The sequence below is a fragment of the Gorilla gorilla genome, chromosome 15 (assembly GCF_029281585.2).
Source record: "Gorilla gorilla gorilla isolate KB3781 chromosome 15, NHGRI_mGorGor1-v2.1_pri, whole genome shotgun sequence".
Classification (NCBI taxonomy): Eukaryota; Metazoa; Chordata; class Mammalia; order Primates; family Hominidae; genus Gorilla; species Gorilla gorilla.
The window spans coordinates 22,865,685-22,891,527 of NC_073239.2; the positions used below are offsets into that span (position 1 = coordinate 22,865,685).

The 25,843-nt window shown below is 41.3% G+C and overlaps 1 protein-coding gene and 1 long non-coding RNA gene across 12 annotated transcripts in view; one reads left to right on the plus strand and one right to left on the minus strand.

Annotated features, from left to right (window-relative positions):
- Window positions 1-25,843, minus strand: part of NPAS3 (neuronal PAS domain protein 3) — an 867,326-nt gene that overhangs the window by 23,599 nt on the left and 817,884 nt on the right. For all 11 annotated transcript variants that reach the window (XM_055361312.2, XM_055361314.2, XM_063697703.1 and 8 more), the window contains 2 exons: window positions 5,685-5,878; window positions 1,663-1,769 (listed from right to left, as the gene is read on the minus strand). In XM_055361312.2, coding sequence (XP_055217287.2) covers window positions 1,663-1,769; window positions 5,685-5,878 — 301 coding nt within the window. The remainder of the gene's footprint in view (window positions 1-1,662; window positions 1,770-5,684; window positions 5,879-25,843) is intronic.
- The window catches only part of LOC129526621 (uncharacterized), a 148,679-nt gene that overhangs the window by 8,026 nt on the left and 114,810 nt on the right, over window positions 1-25,843 (plus strand). The window lies entirely within an intron of this gene.

A 25,843-nucleotide genomic window follows, 5' to 3' on the forward strand; every position in this document is an offset into this window, starting at 1 on the left:
ACAACATCCATTCATTCTCAGCAACAAGTGTGTTCCCTAAATCCCTGGTGTGCAATATCAAGACACACACTCCGTGTTGGGAGTAGAATCTGCTGTCTTGCAGGCAGGCTCTTTCCAGAGACGTGGTATATACAGATTCTGACACTGAACTTGGTTCCATGTCAGTGTTGCTAACGCAGGGTTAAAAACACAGTACAGGATGTTCATACTTTGAGGTGCTGGCTAGCTCAACATCTCCATGTTTCTGAGTTTGAAATGAAGAAATAATTGCAAAGGGCAGGAAAGATAAGAAATAGCTCTCTTTGACCAAGATAAGAAAGGGGAGAGGAGGTAAATACAAAGGCCACTTGGCTGGCTTTTTCTGTATAAATGCTTCAACTTTAGGCTGTACCATCTCATTTGTGGCACCTTGCATGTACAGCTGTGTGTTGTTTAGTGATGGGGATACATTCTAAGAAATGCATCACTAGGGTATTTCATCATTGTGTGGATACCACAGAGTGCACTTACATAAACCTAGATGGTGGAGCCTACTACACACTTGGGCTATATGGTATAGGCTAATGCTCCTAGACCAAAAGCTGTACAGCATGTTACTCTACTGAATACTGGTAGGCAACTGTAACATAGTGGTAAGTATTTGTATATCTAAACACAGAAAAGGTACAGTAAAAATGCAGTATTATAATCTCATGGGACCACCATCATATATGTGGTCGGTAGTTGACCAAAACATGGCTAAGTGGCATGTGACTGTATTTAAATTCAGAGGTCTGAACTGGGGTTAGAACCTTCCAGGGACATGGATAGGGGGTGGGGGAGACTCATCTTCAGGAAGAATCTCCTGAATGGTCATATAAAGGACCTCTGGTCAGAAGAGGGCCACCAGATCAGTGCTCTAGTCAGACCCCTTCCATGGACAGGGTGAACAGCTAGGGCGGTTGGATGCGGGGTCCTGCATGGTTCTGCTGGTGTGTTGCTGGAGCCAGCCACACCACTGATGCTCCTGCTTTGCTCACATGCACAGAAGGTCTTTTGGAGTTCAGCCTGTGGCTCAGGGGCTGGGAGCCATATTCAAAGAGCTGAGATAAGTTTCTGTTCCCCAGGAGTTGGGGGATGGAGATAACCTACCCTTCTGAATAACTCTCTTTCCAGAAACAGCGAAAACACTGCCTTCGAGTTTTCTCTAAACAACGTGCTCTGCCCCATCTCCCTGGCTTGCCCCTCACCCCAGTTTTGTGGCTGGTCAAATAGGCATTTTTATAAGGCTCTGGCTTATTTGAACTTGTCTTCTCCCACGTGTATTTTGAAACTGAGACCACAAATTTCAGAGTGGAAGTTGTTCTCCAGAAAATGAAAGGGTCAAGGTAGCACTTAAGACAAAGGTTTCCCCACCATTTATAGGAGAGACAGCACAAGACACCACAGAATTCTGGGTGAGTGCCTAAAGATCCAGCAATTTCTCTAGGCCTGAGGTCCAACTTTCAATCTAATTCTAACACGCGTTGAAATGATTTATGTCTCACTTTTTCTCACTGCACACTGACAGTCATCTGAAATGTACACAGGAAAGATGAAGGGAAAAATCAGCACTGAAACCAAACAAGCCTCAGAGATTGCTGACACCAGCCAGGGTTATTCCCCCACACAGGAGGTACTTACAGTCCAAGTGACTGTGTCTGATGCCCTCCACGTCTTCAGCATGGATGAAGTGGTAGCATCTCTTCCCTACGATATCTACAGGGGTCAGATCCATATAATCACTAATCCTACAAAGAGAAGAACACAGGCTGGAATTCAGAAAGGAGGAAATATAAAGAAACTGTCAAATAACTTAGAAACAGTTCTACTGACACATTTCATTATACTACTGTACCCGTGAGGAGGTGGCACTGTGAGGGAAACCCTTTATACATAAGATTATTTCTTTAACACGTAACAGTCTTTTTTCACAAGTAGGAAATGCGTTAGATCAAGCGATTGTGTTTCAATAATTAGATAGGTTTTTCTCTTTCTTTGGCATTAAGAATGCACATTTAGACAACATAATTTCATGAAATTATTGAGAATCAGTAACAATGCAAGATCCTCATTACAGGCCAAGATAATTCAAGGTTACATAATAAAATAAAAACATGTTATGTTTATACCAAATGATTAGAGACACCTTTCATTTAAACAGATTGGTCTTCTATTGGGTATTTCCATGAAAAAGGGCTTCAGCAGCTTCTTGGCACAAAGTCCAAATTGGCATTTCAAGGGATATAATTTAAATGCTGAGACATACAGATGCCTGGGGGTATTATCTTTTTTAGTCTTAGTCATTTGGGAGCTCGGCTTTCACTCCTGGCCCTTTTAACTGGTACTTTGTGGTGGATTCCACACAAAAACTTTTAAACCATTTCAGCAGCTCTTCCAGGCTTGTGCTCGACAGTACGTGTGTGTAAAAGCCTCTGTCACTGACTGTCCAGACGTCGATGTCCTCAGGCAGAGCATGGAAAAATAGAGCCCAAATTGGAAACCATGTTGGGGGAATCCGCCTGGTTTACACAAACATGTCAAAATGCTTGTTACCCTCTGTATTACCAAGTGCAGATTCCTTTTGGTCAGTCCAAAGTGGAATATATTTTTTGTTTAATTTATTCTCTTTACTCTTCATGTGTTTTTTTTTATGACTTACGGCATATGGTCTATTGAAATATGAAGTAAATCTTTAGAAATGACACATTTAAGAAACACATGTGATCATTGTTGGAGAGTTTTCTGGCCCCCAAGGCAGGGAAATAAGAAAGAAAAACAAACAAAAAAAAGAAACATAATTAAAATATATTACCCATCGAGTGAATTTCTCAGTGTCTAGCAATTCAAATAATATTTTTGGCCAAACTAGGATTTTAGGTAAGATAAGATTAACTGGGGAAATAAAAAGGAGGGTTGTCTAAGGATTTCATGGGTTTCAGGTATGACACAGATTAGTCGGTGTTTTCTTAAAACCATTAGCTATCTTCCAAGCACAGTTACACCACCTTTCTGCAAATGAGGGAACAAGGATGTCATTAAAAGACCCTCCGTCACTGATGTTTCTGAAATTTGCCAGCTCCTCTGAAAGCATTAGATGTCGGCTTTGCCTGAGGCCGTCCTTGGGAATGCAGAGAAGAATGGTCTGCAGAGTCAAGGAGCAAGCCTTAGTTTCTAGTTAACAATTCCCTAATTAAATAATAAACCCCAGGAAAAAGCCACTCCATTCTTTAGGGAAGGCATTTCTTTAGTTTATTCTTTTCTTGAATTAAATCCTTAAAAAACGATCCAAGCCCTTCTCTGTACCAGAGCCTGTTACTGTGGTGAATGCGACTAGCCCGGCATTTGAGGGTCTCTTAACACATATCTCAAAAGCACCAGACCAGTTGGATGACCTATATCAGGACCAGAATCCCGATGGCACCTTTTACTCTGAGACTCAGTTTCTTCTTCTGTAAAACAATCCAAAAGGTTGGTGAGGGGATGAATGAATGCAATGAAATTAACATAGCATAGTGCCTGACACACAATATGCTTTTCCTCAGATCAAATATGCAATTACCTCTCATACAGGTATTTTTCATAATTACTATCATCTGTAGACGGGAAATAATGCTGTATTGTATTGGCTAATAAAGGGGACTGAAAAGCTTTTTTTTTTTTTTTTTTTTTTTTTAAGAGGAAGAAAAACGCCAAAAGCAGGTCACAGAAAATGATCTCAATTACTAGAGTGGCACCATGAGGCACTCGGGTCCATGGAGCTTGTCAAAAGAATTAATGAGTTGATCACAGGAATGAAAATTAAGTGATGTTTTGGGATAGGACAATCATTGGAAGTTTGGTAAATAAGATGAGGCCCTGTTCATTGGAGGGAGAGGTGGCTGGTAGCTAAATCAAGGGAGCTGATGTGTGTTTTCAAAAAAGCAAAGCCACAGTCCATCCTCTGATTTGATGTCTGTCTTCCCTGGTTGGATCTCCTTCTCCAGCATTCTACATTTTTAATTAGAGAAGAAATAGCTTTGTGGGCTGTAACTGGGTTCTTTCATGGGTACATATGTATGAAAAGTCCCCCTCAGAGGTTATTCTTTCCGGTCATTTGCCATTCAGTCTGACTTCTGAAGAAAAAGAAGAGACTCCAGGAGACTCCACAGGATGTAGCTAACTACATGGGCTTTTGAATCTCTTGGCTGAGGATAAGACAGTCAACGTTTCTCTCTTAGCTGAAATTGCCCGAAGGCAATGGAGACAGCAGCAGCACCTGCCTCACAGGACTGTCCTAAAGCTTAAGTGAAATTGTGCAGGTGATGAGCTTTGCACACGCCCCATGTGTAGTAAGTGATCAGTAACGCCAGCCATCTTTATTAGGACCTGCCAACTCCAGCAAATCATCCTGGCTAACGCATGTTTCCTGGTGTTCTGTGGCCCTTCCAGAATACCTCAGACATACCCACGATGTCACGATCATAAACATTTTAATAAATGCCAACAAAATTTGAAATGCAGATTCAGAGTTTCTTATCAAATAACAGCAACAGGTTCATGAGATGTTCCACCCTATTGAACACTCATAGCTCAGGTGGGTATCTTTTCCCAAGGTGAATTATTTCCTTTGAATCAGGTCCTGGTCAGAAATGATAGGCAGTTTCCAACTTGATCTCAACATCTTCAGCGCTTCCCAGTGGACTGAATGCAGGTGCTATCTTCTTGGTTAGTCTCTGGAGAGGTCAGTTCCCCAAGTCACTTGACCATTCTGATCTTCAGTTTCTCTTCTGAAGGCACTTGCAGGGCTCAGTGAACAAGCCTGACAACAGCGCTGCAAAAGCATCCTCCCCAAATTGACGCAGTATTTCTCCCTGTGGCACCTGGGGAAGGATAGTATCGCCAGAGCTTCCTTCCCACACCTGGTATGTGGGCGGCTCCTGTCCACGGCCCTCCCTGCACCCCATGGTTTCCTCTTCCAATCAGTCTGATAATGGGCAGCTGACTTCTAGGTGAAAGGTCTGAAGGGGCAATGTCCCATTTCCTTGTCCCTTGCTTTGTGCTTAATGGAAAAAGTGAACTTTTTAACCAGAGGCTAAAAAGTCCTTTTATAAAAGCTTAGTCTTGAGGAAGAACTGCCAACTCATTTATATGATGAGTCATCTTTTTCTTAATTTATAAAAGTGAAATCCTCAGGATGACAAAGTTTTATTTAATAGCTTTGTAAATTTCTTTTTCATCCTTTTTCCTCTGTGGACCTCAGATTCTCATTTGTTCTTTCCGTGCTTAGCGTCTGTGTGAACACTGACCACCATGAGGCCAGGCCCTCGAATTAGGCAGAAGTGGGTCCCAACGAGGCATCAGGCAATACATTTTACTGCATCATTTTGCCAATGGCATCTAAGCCCTGCTCTCTCCTTGGGTTCTCAGCCAAAATGGACCTTCTTTATAGCATATGGATGTCTGGGTATCCCGATTCATTTAATTGTTGTCCCTAACGTAAATCAGGGCAGCAATGTAAATTTTAAATAAAAAGCATGTTTGGTGTCAGTCCAAGTGGCCATTAAAAACAAGATCAGGATTTAGAATGAGCCTCACTGGGAGAGTACCATCCTTCAGACGGCTGAAACACAACCCTCACCAATGTGCAACGTGCAACAGGGCAAATTAAAACAAAAACAAAGTACCTATTTTCACAGTAAATGATATTGAGGTCCATATTTACTCGAGTGACGAACATATGGCAGTCAATTCTGACTTCATTGATCGTAGGGGGAGGCAAGGCATGCGCAACAACCACGAGACCCATGATTTGGCTGGGGACGGTCCTCCCGTGGGACAGCGACACTCTCAGGCGTAGCCGGCCTGTTATGTGAATCACCTGTAAAACAACATTAAGCACAGGACACCAGTCAAATTTACATCCCAGATATAACAGCATTTCTTTTGAGAAATGCAAAATTATATCTGGAACAACCAACATTAGCTTGTATCTTCTGTAATCATAATGGCTGTCGGCATGCCCTCAGTGTCCTTGTGGCAAGAGACAAAAAAGAAATAGTATTATTACACTCCAGGCGTTCCTCAAGGCAGCATTCTTATGGTGCTGTTGCTATCTTTTTAAGGACTTTTTTTTCACATTAAGGGAAAACTCATAACCAAATAAAATGACCAACAAGTTGAGCACTGAGCTGCAAAAGGAAACATATGCATTAGTAGCCACTGTTAATGGACGACATCTGTCTCTCTCCAGGTCTGTGCTTGAGTGGGATTACATGGCCATCTCCTTTCAGATGTGTGGCTCTGAGCCCTCCTTCGTTCAGGGGTTGATATTGTAAAAGGCCAAAGCCTCCAATGAATAAAATACTCAGTGGCAATGACATGAATGGGTTCTTTTAAGGATAGATATTTCCTGTTATGCAGCACTGCATTCCCAGTGGTACAGTGATTTATTGCAGTGCCCTATGGGGTTGATGGTCAGAGGACTATGGCCCATGATTTGTCCCTGGAGCTCATACTAAAGTAGGGTCAGGAAGACTTGAACCATCTTAGTGGCAGCTCAGAGGTATTTGCCTGGAAATAGGAAGGAAAATATTGGGCTGTAATTTTCAGTTTCTTGGCCGAAATAGTCCAGGCCACCCGGAACCAAGCAAACTTTGCATATAACCTGCACATAGAAGAGCCATAGTGACAACTTCCTCAAATGATGCTCTGGGGAAACAAAATCATAAAAGGGTAAAAAATAGGAAGGATTTCTGCCACTATGCCTTAGGTTGCAGAAGGAAGGGCTGGGTGGGGGTGTGCGTGCACACATGTGCATGTCAACTCTAGCTGTGTTCCCACGACCCTGCTACAGTGTGGGGAATCCTCCAAAGCCAAGTCATAGAGGTAACTGCCATGATTCACAGTACCACGGAGCTCAGTTTAGTGGCTGAGTGTCCATATGTGCTTTGCCGCTCCAAATGCATGACTGAGTGCCACGCTATCTTTTGAGATTCTGCTTTTCCTCCTTTGCTATAAGGAACTGGAGGGGGAAGTAGGTCTCGTGCCTCCCAGGAACAATATGATCTCGCGTCTGCTCTCCTTCCCAGGGGCTCCACTGGCAATTCCTTTTCCATTTTATTTTTGTTTAAGTTACTCGGTTTTCCAATAGTGGGCCCACACTACTGTCAGTCAGGAAGCAGGATCAAAGCTTACAGGGCTGCCCTTCAGAGTTCTAGCTGCTTCGGCTAATACCCTTTCCCTGTCACCGTTCACATTGGCGCCCACAGCTGTGGATCTGGAAGCACCAATAAGGAGGATTATTTAGGTTATTTCAGCAGCAGCTTTTCGACCACCCACATTTGAAGTTGACTAAATTCATACTTAACGCACCTTTGCTTTAAGCTTTGGTCAGATGAGCTACTTTATGAATATTTGAAGATGTTCCTAGAGGCAAGGATGCTAAAACACCATCACAGACACACGTTTGTGCAAGACCTCATTAACTAATAAAGAAATAGCTAAAAGAAATGGGATTAACTTCACAGGAGGGGTGTTAACAGTCCCTGGTCCTCCTCCCAGCTAGGCTTACATAGATGCTCATTTATCATTATCTGTCTTGTTTTATCAGGAACACTCAGCTTCTTGGAAAAACACAGATCTATAAATGCTCAGGAAAACACACATCCAGAAATGATATGCTAAATAAATCCCCACTTGGTATTCTATTCCAAAGCAATTTAAAGGCGTCTGGGTTGGAAAACATTTGGGGAAGGCAGACAGGCTACTGGGAGGGAGCTGTCAGCATGTCAGATTGACCCGGCCTCTGATCTCCAGCTTTGCCTGTGGCCATCATGGTACTGAAGGGAGTCAAAGTTGGGTCCAGTAGGAGTCTATTGAAGGGGTTCAAAGTTGGGTCCAGTAGGAGTCTCGACTCGCAATTTTCTGATTCCGTTACCACGGGCAAGTCACGCAGCCTCTCTGTGTCTCAATTTCCTTTTCTGTGAAATGGAGATAACGGTGACTATAAACTGTAAAGAATTCTACACATTTTATTATTACGTCTCTGTTTGCCTTTAAAAATATCGACCAGTAAGGACAAGGACCAAGTATTAATTTGGTGTTGTTCAAAAGCCTAATTAGTGACTGACTATTGTAAAGGATCATAAAATTTCACATTTGGAAGAAAATTTGGGAGGGTCTATCTTCGCTCCTTTCCCTTTTTATTTTCAGGTGAAGAAGGAGGCTCCAGAAGGCTCATCCCTGTCCAAAGTCACCTAGCTTGTAAATGGCAAATAGTGCCTGGAACTGTGTTTCCATGTCTTGTTTAAGAGTCACTTCAACTTAGTTATACCTGTGTGCATATTCACACTGAATGAAACATTAGAAATAGATACCAGATGCCAATTTTTTTTTTTTTTTTTGAGACGGAGTCTCGCTCTGTTGCCCAGCCTGGAGTTCAGTGGCGTGATCTCGGCTCACCGCAAGCTCCGCCTCCCAGGTTCACGCCATTCTCCTGCCTCAGCCTCCTGAGAAGCTGGGACCACAGGTCCCGCCACCACGCCCAGCTAATTTTTTTGTATTTTTAGTAGAGACGGGGTTTCACCATGTTAGCCAGGATGGTCTCAATCTCCTGATCTCGTGATCCTCCTGCCTCGGCCTCCCAAAGTGCTGGGATTACAAGCATGAGCCACTGTGCCCAGCCACCAGATGCCAGTTTATTAAGTAAACTGTATATGAACTTTTGAAAAGATTTCATTTATAACTAGAAGCTCAAGTTATTTGAAAAATCTTTGAGAAGTAATATAAACTAAAAAGAAAACTAAGAAAATTACCAAAGCAGTAACTAAATAGTTGTCAAGAAATGTCAAAGAACAATCAGAGGGTGTGCTTGTCTGTCTGTGTGTATGTGTGGGTTTGAGGGAGGGTGGAATTGAAGAGAAGAAAGGGATATCTGTTAGATCCCACAATTTTTAGGTTTAAATTAACATATTTTTTCCAAATTCATTTCATAATGCCAACAGAGCTTTTTTTCCTCCGGTGACAGGTTATGTTCAAATTTCAGAAACATGTCTGACAGCATGTATCCAAACATGTAGATCGCTGAATTTTTCATTTTATAGTTGCCTTTAAGGCCTGAGATGTACAGAAAAGAATATTGTCAAGATGGCCTGGGTTCAAATCCTAGCTCTGGCACTTAATAGCCGCACAACTGTGATACTAAGACAATTGAAATGACTTGCTTTGTTTCCAGGTTAGTATATCAAAGATTTAAAACCTAGTACAAAAATATAAGTATGTTGCAAAGATTTTTTGTTTTGTTTTGTTTTGAGATGGAGTCTTACTCACTCTGTAGTCCAGGCTGGAGTGCAGTGGTGTGATCTCGGCTCACTGCAACCACCGTCTCCCAGGTTCAAGCAGTTCTCCTGCCTCAGCCTCCCGAGTTGCTGGGATTACAGGCATGCACCACCATGCACAGCTAATTTTTGTATTTTTAGTAGAGACTGGGTATTACCATGTTGGCCAGGCTGGTCCTGAACTCCTGACCTCAATTGATATGCCCGCCTTGGCCTCCCAAAGTGCTGGGATTACTGTGCCTGACAGTTCTTTTTTTCTGAATAAAGTTAACAAAAGGTATTTTCCTGGTTCTTTGGTTTCTAAGACACATAATCTGTGAGGGACCTTGCTAGGTGCCAGGAAGCTGACCAAGGTAAATCAAATGTAAATCTGTCCTCAAAGAGTTTACAGACTGTAAGTTGGGGGAAGACATCTATAATTATTTCTAATATTGCCATAAGAGGGAGATGATTCAGTATCTGATCAAGAAAGGGGGTTTTGATCCTGGTTATGTGACAGAGTCACTTGTGAAGCTTTGTTAACAAGTGAATTCCCAGACTCTATCCCCCAGAGTTCTAATTTGATAGGATTGGGTTACAGTCCAGCATTTGTTTGCATTTTAAAGCTTCAGAGGTGATACTAACTACCTGAGAATATCTGGCAAATGGGTTTGGAGTTACACCAGTGGTTCTCAACCATGGCTACACATTGGAATCAACCAGCAAGTCTTGAAAAGTCCCCCTGTCCAGGCTGTACCTGAGACCTGTTAAATCTGGATCTCAGGTGGTGGGGCACTGGCATCAATATTCATAGACATTTTTAAAGTTTTCCAGGCTGGGCATTGTGGCTCACACCTGTAACCCCAGTGCTTTGGGAGCCTCAGGGAGGAGGATTGCTTGAGCCCAGGAGTTCAAGACCAGCTTGGGCAACATAGGGAGACTCCCATCTCTACAAAAAATGAAAAAATTAGCTGGGCATATTTGTTCATGTCTTTGGCCCCAGCTACTTGGAGGCTGAGGTTTGAGGATTGCTTGAACCTAGGAGATGGATGCTGCAGTGAGCCGTGATTCCGCCACTGCACGCCAGCCTGGATGACAGAGCAAGATCTCGTCTCAAAAAAAAAAAAAAAAAAAAAAATCCAAGTCTTTCAGGGCTGGTTGGAGGGAATGAAAATGTGTGCAAAGTGCCTAGGTATAATGCCTGATGTGTATTATATACTCAACAAATACTGTTTGATTAATTAACAAGCATGTTCCATAAGAAAGGTTTGGAATAAGATCTTCAGGAGTTCAGGGTAGGAAGAAAATACTTTCAGCTGAATGGATCCAGGAACATTTCAATTGGTGTCAGCAGGAGAAAAGACAGAGATGGGGCCAAGATGGCAGTACAATCAATGGAAATTGGCAATGGGACCTGAGGAGAAGAGCTGGTATCATAATTTTTGTGCCTGTCCCACAGGACGATGATGACAATAGACTAAATGGTAAATGGTAACCAAATGGTAACCAGTGGGGACAAAGATGATTTCCCTGTGAACAGTTTGTATTTGAGCAGCCTGGGAAGATCCTGGAGAAGGTGTTCAGGGGATAGTTGAAAATAAGAGTTAGGCACTTAAGTGATGACAGTTGAAGGTATAGTTCTGGAAGGTTATTTTTTTTTCTTCCTGGAGGTGATAATTAAAACCAAGAAATTCAATAGAATTGCCAAAGGAGAAAACATACATAAGAGTGCCAAAGGCATTTTTACCCACTTTGAGTAGCTGAAGCCTCAGGCAACTTACGTTTTTGTTTTTTGTTATTCTCTAAATTGAGGTCTTCTTGCTCTATAATAATTTTGTTTAAAAAATAGAACTTTTCTGAAAGCTCTTAAGCACCCTTTTTCTCCATCCACAATTCCATTCTAACATAAATGCCAGGCTTGCCATACCACCACCAATCCCAGTGCTAACATATCAAAGAATGGGTATGGCTTCCTTGCAAAGTTAAGTAGGTGAATGTAAAATGATGGTGAATACAAATATATAAGCCTAGATTCTAATATGTCAAGAGCCATGAAACTATAAAAATAATCTACTTTAAAATGAAAGGAATATTGGTGGGGGGGGGGGCGCGGTAAAAATAACATTGTATTGGGAAACAGAACGTCTGTTTTCAGTCCTGGTTCTGGTAACTTTGGCAAGTCTTCTAGCTTGGTGAGGGTAGGATTTCCTCAGATATAAAATGGTGTCAAAGAATCAGGCAATGATGCCTACGATTCTCACTCATCTCTAGGGAGTTCTATAACCAAATGTCTAATGGAGTGGCATTTCCTGTGCTGTAGCATTACCCCACCTCCTCCTTTACAGCCCCATAGTGGGGGCAGGAGTTTCAGAATACAGCTGCAAATTGATAAATTCAGCTTAATAATTCATTAGTAGGGATCTTATAGATCATATTTGAATTGAAATAAGCTTTGGTTCTGGCCAATGCTGGGTACAAGCTGCGTCAGTGTTCAAAAAGTTCATCTTAATCTGGTCTTAAATCTCATCTACAGACGTTCTTCAGAAGAGCTTTCTGAACTAAAAGATTCTTTGCCCCTGAGCTCAGTGTTACATAAGAGCTCGATCCTCATGTTTCCTTTCATTGTTCCTGTTTTATCACAAAAAGCTGTACAAAAATGCTAAAGCTCATATTTTTCTAAACTCCTTACACAGCACTGCCCGGATGCCAGCAACAGTGAAGCAGAATGCACAAGATTACTGAGTTGAAATCCCATCATCTTTGATAAAAATGTCCACATTAGCATTATTTGATCATCCCATAGTGAGGAAATCATTGTTTGACTTTTATTTTTCTTCTCTGCTGCAAGGAGTGACTGTGTGTGATGCTGTTAGATGTATGTCCGCAGAGTTTAGGATGAATGTGGGAGTGTTAACAAGCCACATTATTTGGGCAAATGTATATTTCTGTTCCTGCCATATGCTCCTTTCAGTTTTCTGTTGGTGATACACTCTTAGATGTGCTCCACTAATATACTCTCATTATAAACAGGCCCATCACAAAGACCTTGATAAAACCTCCCCTCTGTCAATACTTGAGGAAAGAAAGTCTATGACGGAAAAATACATCTGGAAGCTATTCTCCTTTCTTTTAGGAATAAATCTCAGTTCTAGTAATATAAAATGTTCTCTTTAACAAAAGGAAGTGCCAAGTACTCTGCATTATTTTCCACATATAATGTAAAGTATAGAATAGGGCTAGGCAACTAGGGGAACAAAAAAGGCTTCAGGTACAAAAAAAAAAAAAAAAAGTCCCTGGGTTTAGAGCATCTTCAGAGATTTTTCACTTGTCCTTTAAGGGAATCCAAATTTACCTTAAAAATTAAGCTTCCTTCTGGCACTCTGGTCCCTTTTCTTTTTTTTTCCTCTGTAGAAGTCTGGTTTAGCATACAGATCGTCAAATCACTAGCTCAGGTGGGAGAGTCAGCTAATTATTTTTAAGTGACAGGGGCTCTGAGGTGGCCTGAAACCTGCCGAAAGATAAGGGCTTAGCCGGGTCTTCTGAAACTAAACATCTAGCCTACAGCATAACAACTTAATCTGAACCAGCATGAGAATATCAACCTTGTGTAAATTACTTCATGCAAATTTATGGGGAGTGGGGCTTCCAGGATTTAGACCATATTCATAGGCTGGAGAATCTGCCCTAGCAGATCTGCTTCTGTCTCACTCTTGCCACCTAGGACTTTCCTTGCACAAGGCCTGAAAAAACAAATACCAATAAAAACAAGCCTTAGCTGAAACCAGGGACTTTTCCACAGATGCAAGCGCCATGAAGAAGAAGGCTCATAACTGAAGGAGGAGCCCTTAGACCTTCTGGGAGGCAGAAGCAGAGTAGAATGGCATTTCCTTTCCCTTACAGGATCTCAGATTTTAGTTCTAAAAACTGACTTTACAACTAAAACTATAGGCTTTGTCATAAGCCACAGTGGGAGTTTAGCAACTGTGGATGAGAAAAGGCAGAACAGGGAAAAGCTGACTTCACAAGGTGGAAGTGAGATCCAGGGAGGGGGTGACAATGCAGACCTCCTCCAGGGCCAAGGAGGATGCAACAGGAGAGGTGGTCCTGGAATGCTGTCATCAGCTATGTATGGAGATGGCTATCAACTCAGGAAGCAAGTGGATGGTAAGGGTCTTTTTGGGAGTTTGTCCAACCAAATTCTTGTAAGATCAGGGATATTCAATATTAGACAGAAGTAAGGGAGTAAGATTCAGCACTTAAGGATAGAAGACCAGCAGGAATTAGGTTGTCAGGGTTTCAGGTGGGCTCAACTTAAGGGCAGCTCTGGTGATGGATAAGAGAGCAGGTGAAAGTGGGTTCCAGGGAGAGAATCCCAGCCAAAGTTAGGAAAGAAGGCTGGCAGAAACCAGTCCTGTGGCATAAAAAGTCTACAATTACATAAAAAGTGTTAATTATCAGGGACTCCATGATCTTTCACTTGTTTTAAATGGGAATGAGGTGCGCGGGAAGAGTGATGTAATTGGAGCATATAGTTTGATGCTTGGTCTGAATCCTGAAGAGACTAAGGGAAGGTTGGTTCAGGAAATGGACAGATCTGAAGTTATACATAAGGAAGGCACAGGAAAAGGAAAGAAGTCAAGGCCTAACTTATCTCCTCTCCTTGACATACTAAAGTCCTGAAGGAAAATAGACTTCAGGTACACATATGCATGTGAACATGGGTATTGTTACTCTTACACATGAAGTCAACTCACTTTGTTCAACATCCAAATTATTAAAATGAGTAAATGGGCCTGGCACATGAGGGAAAACCTATTTTGTTCTTTACTTTAATTGGAAAGCTTACAACACCTAATGCTGATGTGAGGGATTTCTTTTAAACAAAAAACCTCTGGGGTTAGTGGTTCTTACATTTGAATGTGCACAAGGATCACATGGAGAGCTTATTAATAATGTTGGTTCCCAGGTTCCTGCCCCAAAAGTTCAGATTTTCTAAATCGACACAGGGGCCTGGGAATCCGCAAAACAGCAAGAACTCCTAGTGCCCTGGATGACAGTGGCTGGCAGGACATACCATCCACCCAGCTGCAGCTTCCTCTCCATCAAGAGAGCTGAATGAATTGAGAGATCGTAATAAAGATGACCCAGGTGCACATCACAGACTGCCTTCTAAATGAGCAAAGAAAGATGAACATATATTTATGATTAAAGCTGTACTTAAAAAAATCCTACTCTGTAGAACATAACTTGTTGCCTTTTGGCTCTTTGAAAATGGAGGATCAGTGCATGAGAAGCAGGAAGCCTTGGCTGATGTGGGATCAGGGCATATTTCCTGTGCATGCTCCTTTATCTCTGAAAAGGTCTGCATTCTCTCAGTGGCCGCACCACAGTGGGCTGCACTGTAGTGCTGTAAGCCTCTGGGGGAGGCTGAGCTCTGCCAATCCCCTCCCCCTAGCCCAGCCGGCCCCTGGCTGAGCTCCTGATTAATTCCGGGGATTCTGAGAGGTTAACCCTTCATTTGATGGCTCCAGTGGGGAGCTGAGAGATTGCTGGTAATTTTTCACTCTTGGTTTTTTTTTTTTATGCAGAAATATTTTCTAAGGGAGCAAATAAAAAATTATTTTTAAAACCACATTTAAAATACATTAGCCACAGCATTCTCTTCTTACATGACTGTATCCTCCAAACAACAATTATTTCCCATCCATTTCTCTTAACAAACTTCACATACATAGCATAAAAAATATAACTATAATTACAGCTTTAGCTTCTCAAAATGTGCCTGGCCCCCCCATTAGCTTCCTGTTCCCTTTGGAGAAAACAGTCTTTTTCTACTAAAGATAAGATTTTTTATTGGGATAGTTTAACTAAGCTGGAGAGATCTCCTTAATGAGATTATGTAAATGTATGCCAAGGATATAAACCACATTTTCTCAGAGAGTGGAACACTTCAAATATCATTTAATAAAACAGGACCATGGGTAGAAACACCTCGATAAATTGTTAAGGGGCAAAGTAAGAAGGCTGAACTGTATACATCTGATCAAATTTCATTTGATTCAGTTACTTTATTAAAGTCTCCTAGAGAAGGACAGAGGCCCATTGTACTACTGTGGAGGGGAACTTTTTTATTCCTCTATCACTTGATGTAAAGGAGCGGGGTGTCGCCCTTCATGGCCCCCTGAGGCCCCTCATGGCTTAGTGTCACTGTCTTGAGGGTAGAGAGGCAGTTCTTCTCAATATTACACACTGCAATTGTATTTTCCAACAACATTATATAAAAAAAGACTCAGAACTAGTCCCACGTCAGGCAAGGAAGAAAAACTGCTTCCCTACTCCCCCTACTTAGCACCTCCCCAGGAAGAAGTACTGTACTATATTGATGCATTTTCTTTAGAACCCCCAAGCTCTTATTAGAAAAGAAATTATGTAAATATTTTCTATTTTCTATTCTTGCTTAACACCTTTGTTGAATGTGTGTTTTACTTAAATGTCCTGAGTTTCCCAACTAGTCTTGTTCTAAGTTAGTACTTAAACTTTGTTTCTCTTTGTTTGTTTCTCTTGAGTTTGCTAGCAGAACTTGGACACAGACACTAAACTGCAATAAATGCAACATATATTCAAAGACAGCCGTGTACCCCTCTGCCGAAGATGGTAGTCCTAGAGAGCATTCTGCTGCTGTGAGAAAATGTTAAGGCAGCCTCATGGAAGGATAGCCTCCCCAGTGCCCCCATTTAACTTCAAGGGCTATAGGAGAATAAATGATTATATTTTGATAATAAAGGAAAATGTGAAGCCAGCCACTCCTGTCTTCCTCAGCTTTAGAGGATGTAGAAGTAAAGACAGTTGTCCACGTAGATGGGTAGACCAGCCCTAGGGAAGTGCAACTCTGCTGTCTCTTGAGCTGAAATTTTTTTTAAAGAAGCCATCCCCTTAAAGGGGAAACCACAAATAATAGTGATTCTATTTCTTATAGTTAAAATTGTTTAAAGCAAACACGTGGGTCATATATATTTTGGAAAAAAAAACCCAATACTCCCCAAATTTAGATAAAAAATTCTTTAGTGATCAACCCTAAAAATGATCAATTCCCAAGAGGCTGCAGTAGGTATCTGGAACTCTTAAAGTAATGAAAGAACAAATAGACTTCTCTTAAGGCATTTTAGACACAAATATATGTAAGAAAGAAAGAATGCAGAGTGGAAGCCAATATTCCTCAGTTTCCCTGGCATAGTTGGGCAACATGTAGTTCCTGTTTGATGGCAAGGACCTCCTTTCTCAGCATCTATTTTTTCATTGGGAAAGTGAGTGAGCCTGACTACACTGCATCTGAGGCCACCCCTTCCTTAGCAGGGTGTATTTGAATCCAATCTCTTTGAGTACAAAGCCTTGACCCATCACCAAAACCCTAAGCCTCTGTAACTTTGTATCTCCATTCTCTTCTTAGTTTCCACTCTTTGCTAGGCACAGATGTTCTGTGTTTAATATTAATTAGCACAGGGCATTTTCTTCCATGTTTCTTAAGCTACCCTCTGAACTCTATAATATTTTAAAAGGCTGTTTAATTCAACCCTCTATTTCATCCTAAATGAGAGTAATTTCTGGTAACAATATGCCTCTCGAAATGTCTCGCTTTATGGAGTGGATGAATCCAAGGCGGTGCCAAGTACCTCCTGTGTTCAGCATCCCAGAAAGACCACAAGCAAGCTAGAGCTGGAGGGGGCCATGGAGACCACTCGGCCAACCCTTCCACATTAAAGAAGCGAAGACTGAGGTCTGGGCAGGTGAAATGTCCTGCCTGAGGACGCAGGGCCAGTTAGTGGCAGACACAAGAAGAAAAGAGGTCTCCTAATCTCTTGCCCAGCGATTTTTCTACTATTCAGTGGTACATTTCAGAGAACATATCCCCTTCCATTTTCCTCTTTTGTTTTCCCAAATGTGCTTATTTCTCTCTATATAAATGATTCAATCAAACTTAAGATTTTAACCTTCAAAAGACCCCACGGCACTGACACAGGTTATTATCTATTCAGCATATGCAATTCAAAACACTCATATGACTTTTGTGCGTGTTACCAGCTCATTTGCTGCATTTGGTTTATTCAGCCATGATTAGAGATAGTCATTTACAGTCACACATTTGGAAACTCCTTAACAAGCTTCTAGCAGTTTCCTTTCCAAAGCTGTTTAAATAGATGAGGGTGTGGTGTCAGCAGCGACAGCAGTTTCCTCCATACCACTGATTCCCGCTGCTATTCGTATGTCTTTATCAGGATTTCCATTTTGTAGAAAGTCTTAAAAAAAGAGCCCCCAAACAAAGATGCACATTCCAGAGCCTGTAAGTCATCATTTCAGGAAGATTGACTCTAAAAATTAAAATTGAAACCACCACACTATAACCTGAAAGTTCCCTGAAATAAAAGTCCTCCCTCCCCGTTTTTATTTTAAAGAATACTTTTTGAAGTAATTGGCACAAAGACTGTTCTAGTGCAGATTGCTGCAAGTGTGCTCTTGGCAAGAACATCATAAGCACTAGAAAAACTTTAATATGCTCAAGAAGCCAAAAACAAACTGACATCAGGAACTCAAGTGTGGGAACAAACAGGGAAAAAAAAAAGACAGCATCTCAATTTAATACAAACCTACATACAAAGGGACCAATTTTTATGATTCATGGTTTAGCATACAATGCAGTTGTCCTCTGAGTGAATATAGAGTAGTTATACATAAGAAATTAGAATTATCAATTCGGGAGAATTTCTCAAGAGTCCTTTTGGTATGTTATACTGCAATTATAATGCCTAAGAAACTACACATCAATGCATTAAATGAGATCAGGTTGGGATCTATTTAGAAAAGAAGAGTTTAAATTTGGAGAAGCATCTCTTTGATTTGACCTCTGGAGCACACCTTCTGCAGTAAAACTCAAAATGAATAGCTTTACTTCTACCTGTAGCCTGGCTTCCTGGGTCTTTAAAATATGTTTGAGTACATGTAGCATAAGTTGGGGATGGAGAATTATTTTAGAAGGGTCTTCTATGTGGAATGAAATGGGAAGAATTCATCAATTTTTGCACTGTGCAAGACACTCAATTCTCCCTATTCTCTCGAACGTAAGAACAAAAATATTTTTAAAATTTCCTTCCTCAAGTCATCTTCTTTGCTATTTTATGGTAAGGATTCAAGGATTTGGAGATTTTCTGCATCTTTCTCCATCCACATTTCAAATTTATCCCTGATTGTGACCAACGCTGACTTTACCCTGAAACTGAAAAGATTGTTCCGTTTTCACAGTCGTGCTAAGTAAGATTTCTCCTGCAACCCCCTTGAGTTCAAATGTGCTATACTCTTTTTTTTTTTTTTCTTCTGGGGAATGTTTGAAGTCCCCTTTAATGCCTTGAGGATATTTTTCCCTAATACCGTTTAAAGAAACTTGAAAGCATATGGCTCTTGAAGTGCACGGGGTTCTAATGAAGTAATCAGTGCCCTGCTCATATGCAGACTTCCACCCAGAGCTTTCAAACCCAACCCAGATCAGTCTTTTGAATGAAGTGAAATTCTACAGAAACTCCTTACCTCTCTCTGCCAGTGTAAAGGCTTAGTGAGCCACTGTGCTTAAGTGGTGACTTTCAACCTTTGAAGGATGGAAGGTGCTGGAAAAGTTGTGTTAGGATCAAAACTGTCAGTGGCCAAGCAAATCAATCTTGTAAGTTTGTAAGACAACTCAAGACAAATATTCCTCTGTAGTACACGTTCTGTCCATAGTATGGGAGGAGAAAATAAAGTTTCTTTATAGGGTTCTATTTGATGTAGTTCTTGGTAGCTCTATCATTACCTTAGGTGATTCTCCACACAGCCAGTGATGACTAAATAAAACAAAAACATGGGATATTAATGCACTTTCCCTGGAACTGGTACAACATGCTGTTCTCCTGCAGTTTTGCAATGGATTCTCCAAATCTATCATAATTAAAATCACACTTCTTCAGGCACAACCTCATTAGTGCCGAAATATTACATATTGTGCTATTTCCTTGGGATTTTAGCAAAACAAGTAATGATTCTTTTGATTATTGGAGAGACTTGTGCTATCATAATTGCCAAGTAAGTATGAAACTGTTTAAAATAACTGGAATCAGCACTTGATTTTTTTTTTAACTTGTTTGGTTTAGGCAGACATAACCCCCAAAGGAGAGGCTTTAGGCAGGACGGGCAAACTGACCCCACTCACCCACAATATGTGCTTTTCCATAACACTTTAGAAGGAAGGGATGAGGCGAGCAGTTGAATGACAGATGTATGAACTACTCACATTCAGGGGTGGGTGTCCTAGTCTTTCCTGGTCTCTACATGGTCAAATAATGTTTTTGAAGTGTCCAAATGATCCTGTATCATGTTGTGCACTTCTTCCAAACTACATAATTTCATTCGTTCCAAAGTATCTTTGAGATTAATTTATTGCCAGGCACTATTTTAGATTCTGGGGATAGAGCAATGAAAAGGACAGATAAAGGGGGAAAGATGAGCTCTGATAAACATCTCTGGCTGATTTAAATGGCTGCTCTGGGGCCCCGAGTAAAATTGGGAAAGCCAGGTAGGAGGGAGAAGATGGTAGCTCAGGAAGAAATGGTGTCAAGTAGTTGGATGTTGGATACCCTGTGAAGGTCGACTTGACAGCACTCGTTGATGTATTAGTTGTGAGGTGGCAGGTAAAGAGTGGAATGAAAGGATACTCTTAAGCTTTTGGCCAGAGGGTGGTGCCACTTACTGAGATGGGAAGGGCAGGTGGATGGCAAAACATCTTGGGGTGGGTTTTGTTTTGGTCACCCTTAAGATTGAGAAATTGTCAACATTCAAGTGAAGATTCAACTGGACTTAGAAATTTAAGTGTACTAAGGAAGTCTTGATATTTTTTTCCCAATTTTATTCAGAAATCTTATATATGCTTAAATAAAAATCATTCTAGAAACTTTATCATATCCATTATGCTAAATGCCCTTGGCAAAATGGAGAAATTTGTGATGTGCATGTTGCGATCTTTGATTTCTTTTTAATCCACGTCTAAAAGGACAATTGGAAGTATTTTGTGGTAAAACACACTACTCAGTCAGGACTAAAGACAACCAGTAGCAGGCCAGGTAAATAATGACAATCTTCCATTATAGTCATAAAGACTATGCAGCCTGCAAGCTCTTTTTACTAGATACATTTTATTTTTCCTATACTTTCTTAAAACATTATTTCCAAAGCACCTAGCTTTCCAAGTGAAGAAACAAATTCAAAATCCAGGGCTTAAGAATAAATCCATGTATTCCAGGTCATCTTCAGCTCCAGATATGAAAGTATACACAGCACTGTGTTTAAGAATGTTTCATATGAATGCTCTGCGATGGGGCAAGCACTCTCTCTAGGCCCTGCCACTTCCCATTTTGCCTGATCTCTGGGAGACATTTGAGTGTATGACCAGGAGAAAAGAAGACAATATACAGAGCTTCCTCTTGACAGAATGTACTGGTAAATATTTAGAGAACATTGGTCCACTTTGAAAAGGCTTCCCTTTCAAAAACACTTCTGCAGAGTACTGTGGGTGGCACACTTTCCCAAAGCAATGACCTTCTCCCCATAGCTGCTGGAGGACTGCTATGTATGTTTGGCTTCTTTAATGCCAATAAAGCAGCAAGGAGGGCTTAGGTGGTAATTTATTTATAAGAAATTATAATAAAGCATCAGCAGTTTGAATGCGGTGTAGAAAAGTGGGAGGGAAATTGTACAGAGGCAGGAGATCTAAACTTAGAAGTGGGCATTATGACACACTTTTGGTTTATCTACCCTTGGAATCAATTTTATCATTTTTAATTGACCGATTTTCCCTTGTTTGCTTAACATTTATTAATTGATTGTTATGCTCATGCAATTAATTCAAAAGCTGGCAAGTTTAACACAGAGAAATTAATTTTCTTTTACCAACATGCCACTTAAAATACATTTTTGGAAGCCTGGGTTACCAGGAAATTACCTTCAAATTAATCAACAAGGAAATTAGATGGTAGTGTCCCTTGACATCTGTCAATCCAAATATGTCAGTTTCTTCCTTTTGTTTGAGTAGGCTTTTTCTGCTGAGTAAGGAATAAGGAAAACCTTGGTTGTTAAAGTAGAACTACCCTGCATCTTAATAGGCAGAGAAAAAAAAGCAGTTCCTTTGTATAAATATGCAATGTTTAAATGAATATTATTTTTCATTGAGAAGAATTTCTAGGAAAGAGGTAAATTTCATTAGAGGACACAGAAATTAAGCTCATAGCCTTCTTCCCTAAATAGTTCTTTGGCCGCTTTTCTTTCTTTTCCCCTATTTAAAATCTTAATAGGAGTCAACGCTCTGCTAGGCCCTATGGGGCCAGCTTGTCCAGGAGTTGCACACATTGGCCAAGCCCTGAATGAGACCTGCAGAGGGATGCCCCGTGCAGAAGTAGCAAAGAGGAGAGCCATCCTGACAAGGCACTAGGGTGAGCCTTTCAGGGAGGAGGCAGCATTTGACTGGTATTAGGTTGGAGAACTATTATAAGCAAAGGCACAGAGACACAAAACTGCTTTTTGTGTTCAGAAATGGAGAGGAGTGCAGACAGAGGACAAAGTGGAGTAGGTGGGGAGGTGCTGGAGGAGGTGAAGCAGGCTGGATTGTGGAATGCTATGAATGCTGTACAAAGGAGTTGTGACTTCATGTACAGACAAAAGGGGAACCACGGAAGAATTCTGAAGAAAGGATTATATGACTGCACCTGAGATTTAGGAGTGTGAGAACATTCATTCGTTCATTCATTCATTCAATGTTTAATTAACCTTTATAAGGCAGTGCTCTGTGCAGGCACTGAGGCATAATTACCAAGGAGCTCAGAGTCCATCTGTGTTGACCTGACAAGCGTGTGATCAGGGCTGTAATGGAAAGGTGAATAAAAGGAATGGCCTCTCCAGATGAGGGTAAAGAATGAATGTCAGTAGGACTAGTGTCCAACTGGTTACTCAGGCTTCAACCTTGGACCACTCTTTATTTCTGCTAATGCTTCCATTTCATCAGCATTCAAAGGCAGAAAAGGGGAGTGCATCACTTCTCTTGGTTCATCCTTGATCCTCTTTCTCTCATTTTCCAGATCCAGTCAATCATTAAGACCTAGGAATGTTTTCTTACTTCTTGGTGTATCCATTCCAAGTGCCATCACTGTAATACAAATTCTTGAAATCTCACATCTGGACAATTGGGTGGGCAGCTGCCTGACCGGTCTCTCTCATTTTTCCCCCCATCGTATTTTTCCCCACTCTGGTCCATCCTGCATTTTACTGTCAGATTCATCTTCCTAGAGTATCTTTAAGGAAGTAGACCAGGAGCTATAGGGTCTTCCTCATTTGCCTGTATAACTTTGGAGCAGCAGCAGGACCTCTATGAGCCTCGGTTCCCCATATGTTGAACAGCAGTGACCATCTTCATCCCTGTCTTACACAATTGCTGAGAAAATCGAATGAGGTGGTGCATTTAACAACGCCTTGAAAATGGTGTAGCACTATGTAGATATTAAGTTGCAGAATTGTCACTATCACCACTCAAGAGCCTTGATTGATTCTGGAATAAAATTCAGACCACTGAGCTCATCATGAAAAGCTTGTGTCCATTCAGTCTCAAGCTTCAGTCCCAAGCCAAGACAACTTGGCTTATCTTCCATGACTTCCCTCCCTGGACTCCAGATGCTTTGTCCAGCATCTCCTGAATCTGCCTTGTGTTTATCTTCTCCATATCTTTTCTCACATCACCTTTCAGACCAAGAATTCCTTCCCCATGCCCCACCATCAGTGGAAATAATATTCATTCTTCAAGGGTGATATCAAATCCCTTTTCCTCTTCTTGGATACTTTAGCCCAGTGCTGTCCTCCTCCCTTTGAATTCCTACTATTGTCTCGGCTACCCAGTCAGCACCTAGGTATGTACTACCAGGGATTGCTCTCTTGCTGTCTCTGCCTTTGTCTCTGACTCTCTGTTTTCCTTCAGATGGCACAGAATGCATCCTTTATTTCTCTGTGTACCTCGTAGGACCAGACTATAGGATGACTGACTGCTTAGATGCTACATCTATCTACTGCATGAAAGCTCACAAAGTTCTCAACTTCCTTTCTTTCTTTTTAATCCTTACAATAGCCTCTAAGGTAGGTAGAGCACATATTAGTATCTCCTTTCTGTAAATAAGGAGCTGGAGGCTAAGAGAGATGAAGTGTTTGGTTATGATTACACAGCTAAAATATAATTCTGACATTCCTCCAAGCTCAGTGCTCTCTTTCACAGACCGCCTTGCATCTCTTGCCACTCCCAATTGCTATTTTGATCCATCTGAGCAGTCTCAATCTGTCTGGTTCTCCCTTTTACTTCAAAAACCTTTCAATATAAGATTCCCTTTAGAAAACATATTAGTAAGATTCTTCTTGGGGGTTAGTTACTTCGTGAATACAACTGGGTACTGCAAGAATCCACCCAACTGGGATTCCAGAAATTGTCCAGGGCATTCACTATGTAGTAGGTGGGTTTGGCTCATCTGGGCTCTCTTACCCTTTCTCCCTCAAGAAACTTATGGTCTCTGTATTACTCATTACTGACTCTGATAAATGATTACTTTATTTCAATGCAAAGAGGGATACATAAAGCTTTCAATCACTAATAAAAGAAATCAAACTCAAAGTTGGATAATTGCTATGGTTTGGGTATTTGTCCTCACCAAACTTCATGTTGAAATTAGATCCTCAATGTTGGAGGTGGGACCTAGTGGGAGGTGTTTGGGTCATGGGGGCAGAACCCTCATGAATAGATGAATGCTCTCCCTCAGGGGTGAGTGAGTTCTCACTCTATTAGATCCCAGGAGAGCTGGTTGTTAAAGACCTGGCGCCTCCCACTGTCTTGCTTGCTTCCTCTCTTTCCATGGCATCACCGTACCTGCTAGCTTCTCTTTCCCTTCTGCCATGAGTGGAAGCAGCCTGAGGTCTCACCAGAAGTTGAACAGATACAGGTGTCATGCTTCCTAGATAGCCTGCAAAACCATGAGCCAAATAAACCTCTTTCCCTTATAAGATACCCAGCCTCTGGTATTCTTTCATAGCAACATAGAATGGCCTAAGACAATAATATTATTAAATAACACCAGACAGCTAATCTTAACATTAACCTAAGTGAGCAACAATGACAAGGAGTCCTGAAAGGCCCACACGCCCACCTGGTCTAGAGTGCAGCCTAATCACATCAGCCATGATTCATAGCCACTCCTATATAATCCTTTCCCCCCGAGGCAATCCACAGACCTCACTGCAGGGATGGCGTCATGGTAGTAACTTTCAGCTATTTTCCTACTTTTATTTTATGAACATACCTTCTGCCTTTGCCCTCTTCGGAAATAAAATGGGTAATCTGAAGGCTTCTATTAAAAGTGGCTTTTCTTCACAAAAATAAATGTACCAATAATAGAAATAAAATGAGAAGATCAATTACTTGTGATAAACATAAGCTGAGCCAATATACTCTGAAATGCTAAAACCCTAGATTTTACAGTTATAATCCAATAAAGAAAATATTGGGTATTCACAGTCACTTAGAGTTTACAGAATATTTTCACTCATATTATCTTACATTAACCTCATAATAACTCTACGATGTTTCAGGAGAGGTACTATTATCCTCTTTCAACAGACTTAGGCAAGCTAAATGAGTTCCCCAAAGTCAAATATATATCAAGTGGCAAAACGAGGACTAAAACCTACATCTGTTGATCCTAAGGCCAGGGCTCTCTGCATTCTACTGAGTTACCTAAAACAACAATATGTGTCTCCATTTGGCTAACTCTCACTGTCCCTATCTAAAGATTTGTCCTGCTGTGTCCGTGGTCTTGTCTATGAGACATGTCATGGCATTTACCCCAAATAACTTCAGACAGTCCAGCGAGAAATGGAGATGCTTCAAAAAGGCCCCAAATGGTTTATTCTGTCAGGTGTACCTCACAATAGTCAAACACCATGTCTACAGGCTTTTCAGCTCTACAATTCTATGATTTTTAAGAGGGAAAGGGAGAAGAGAGAGAGAATCTTGAAAGATTTTGTGGTATTTGTTCTTGGGGACTAAGGACAGTAAAGATGCTGTGCTGTTCTCTAAGATGGATTACCTGTTTGTACCTCTGTCTTTCTGGAAATTCAGTGGGATGGGGATGAGGATGCAGATTCCTGGACTGGCATAAAATATTGCCTGCACATTCCATTGAAGCCATGGTCTCCCTCTGACCATGCTACCGCCATAGAGCCAGCACTCTGAGCCTGACTCCAGCCCACTATTCTTCCCCTGCTCCTAAGCATTCCATGAACATGAGGTCAGAGAGGAGAGGGAGCTGGGTAAGAAGGGAATGAGGACTTTCTTGGCCTCCCTAGTAGGTGAAATGTGTCTTGAATGTCATCCATTTCCATATTCCTCTCCTCCCTCCTCTTGGCCAAAGGCTCTTACTCTGCTGTATCTC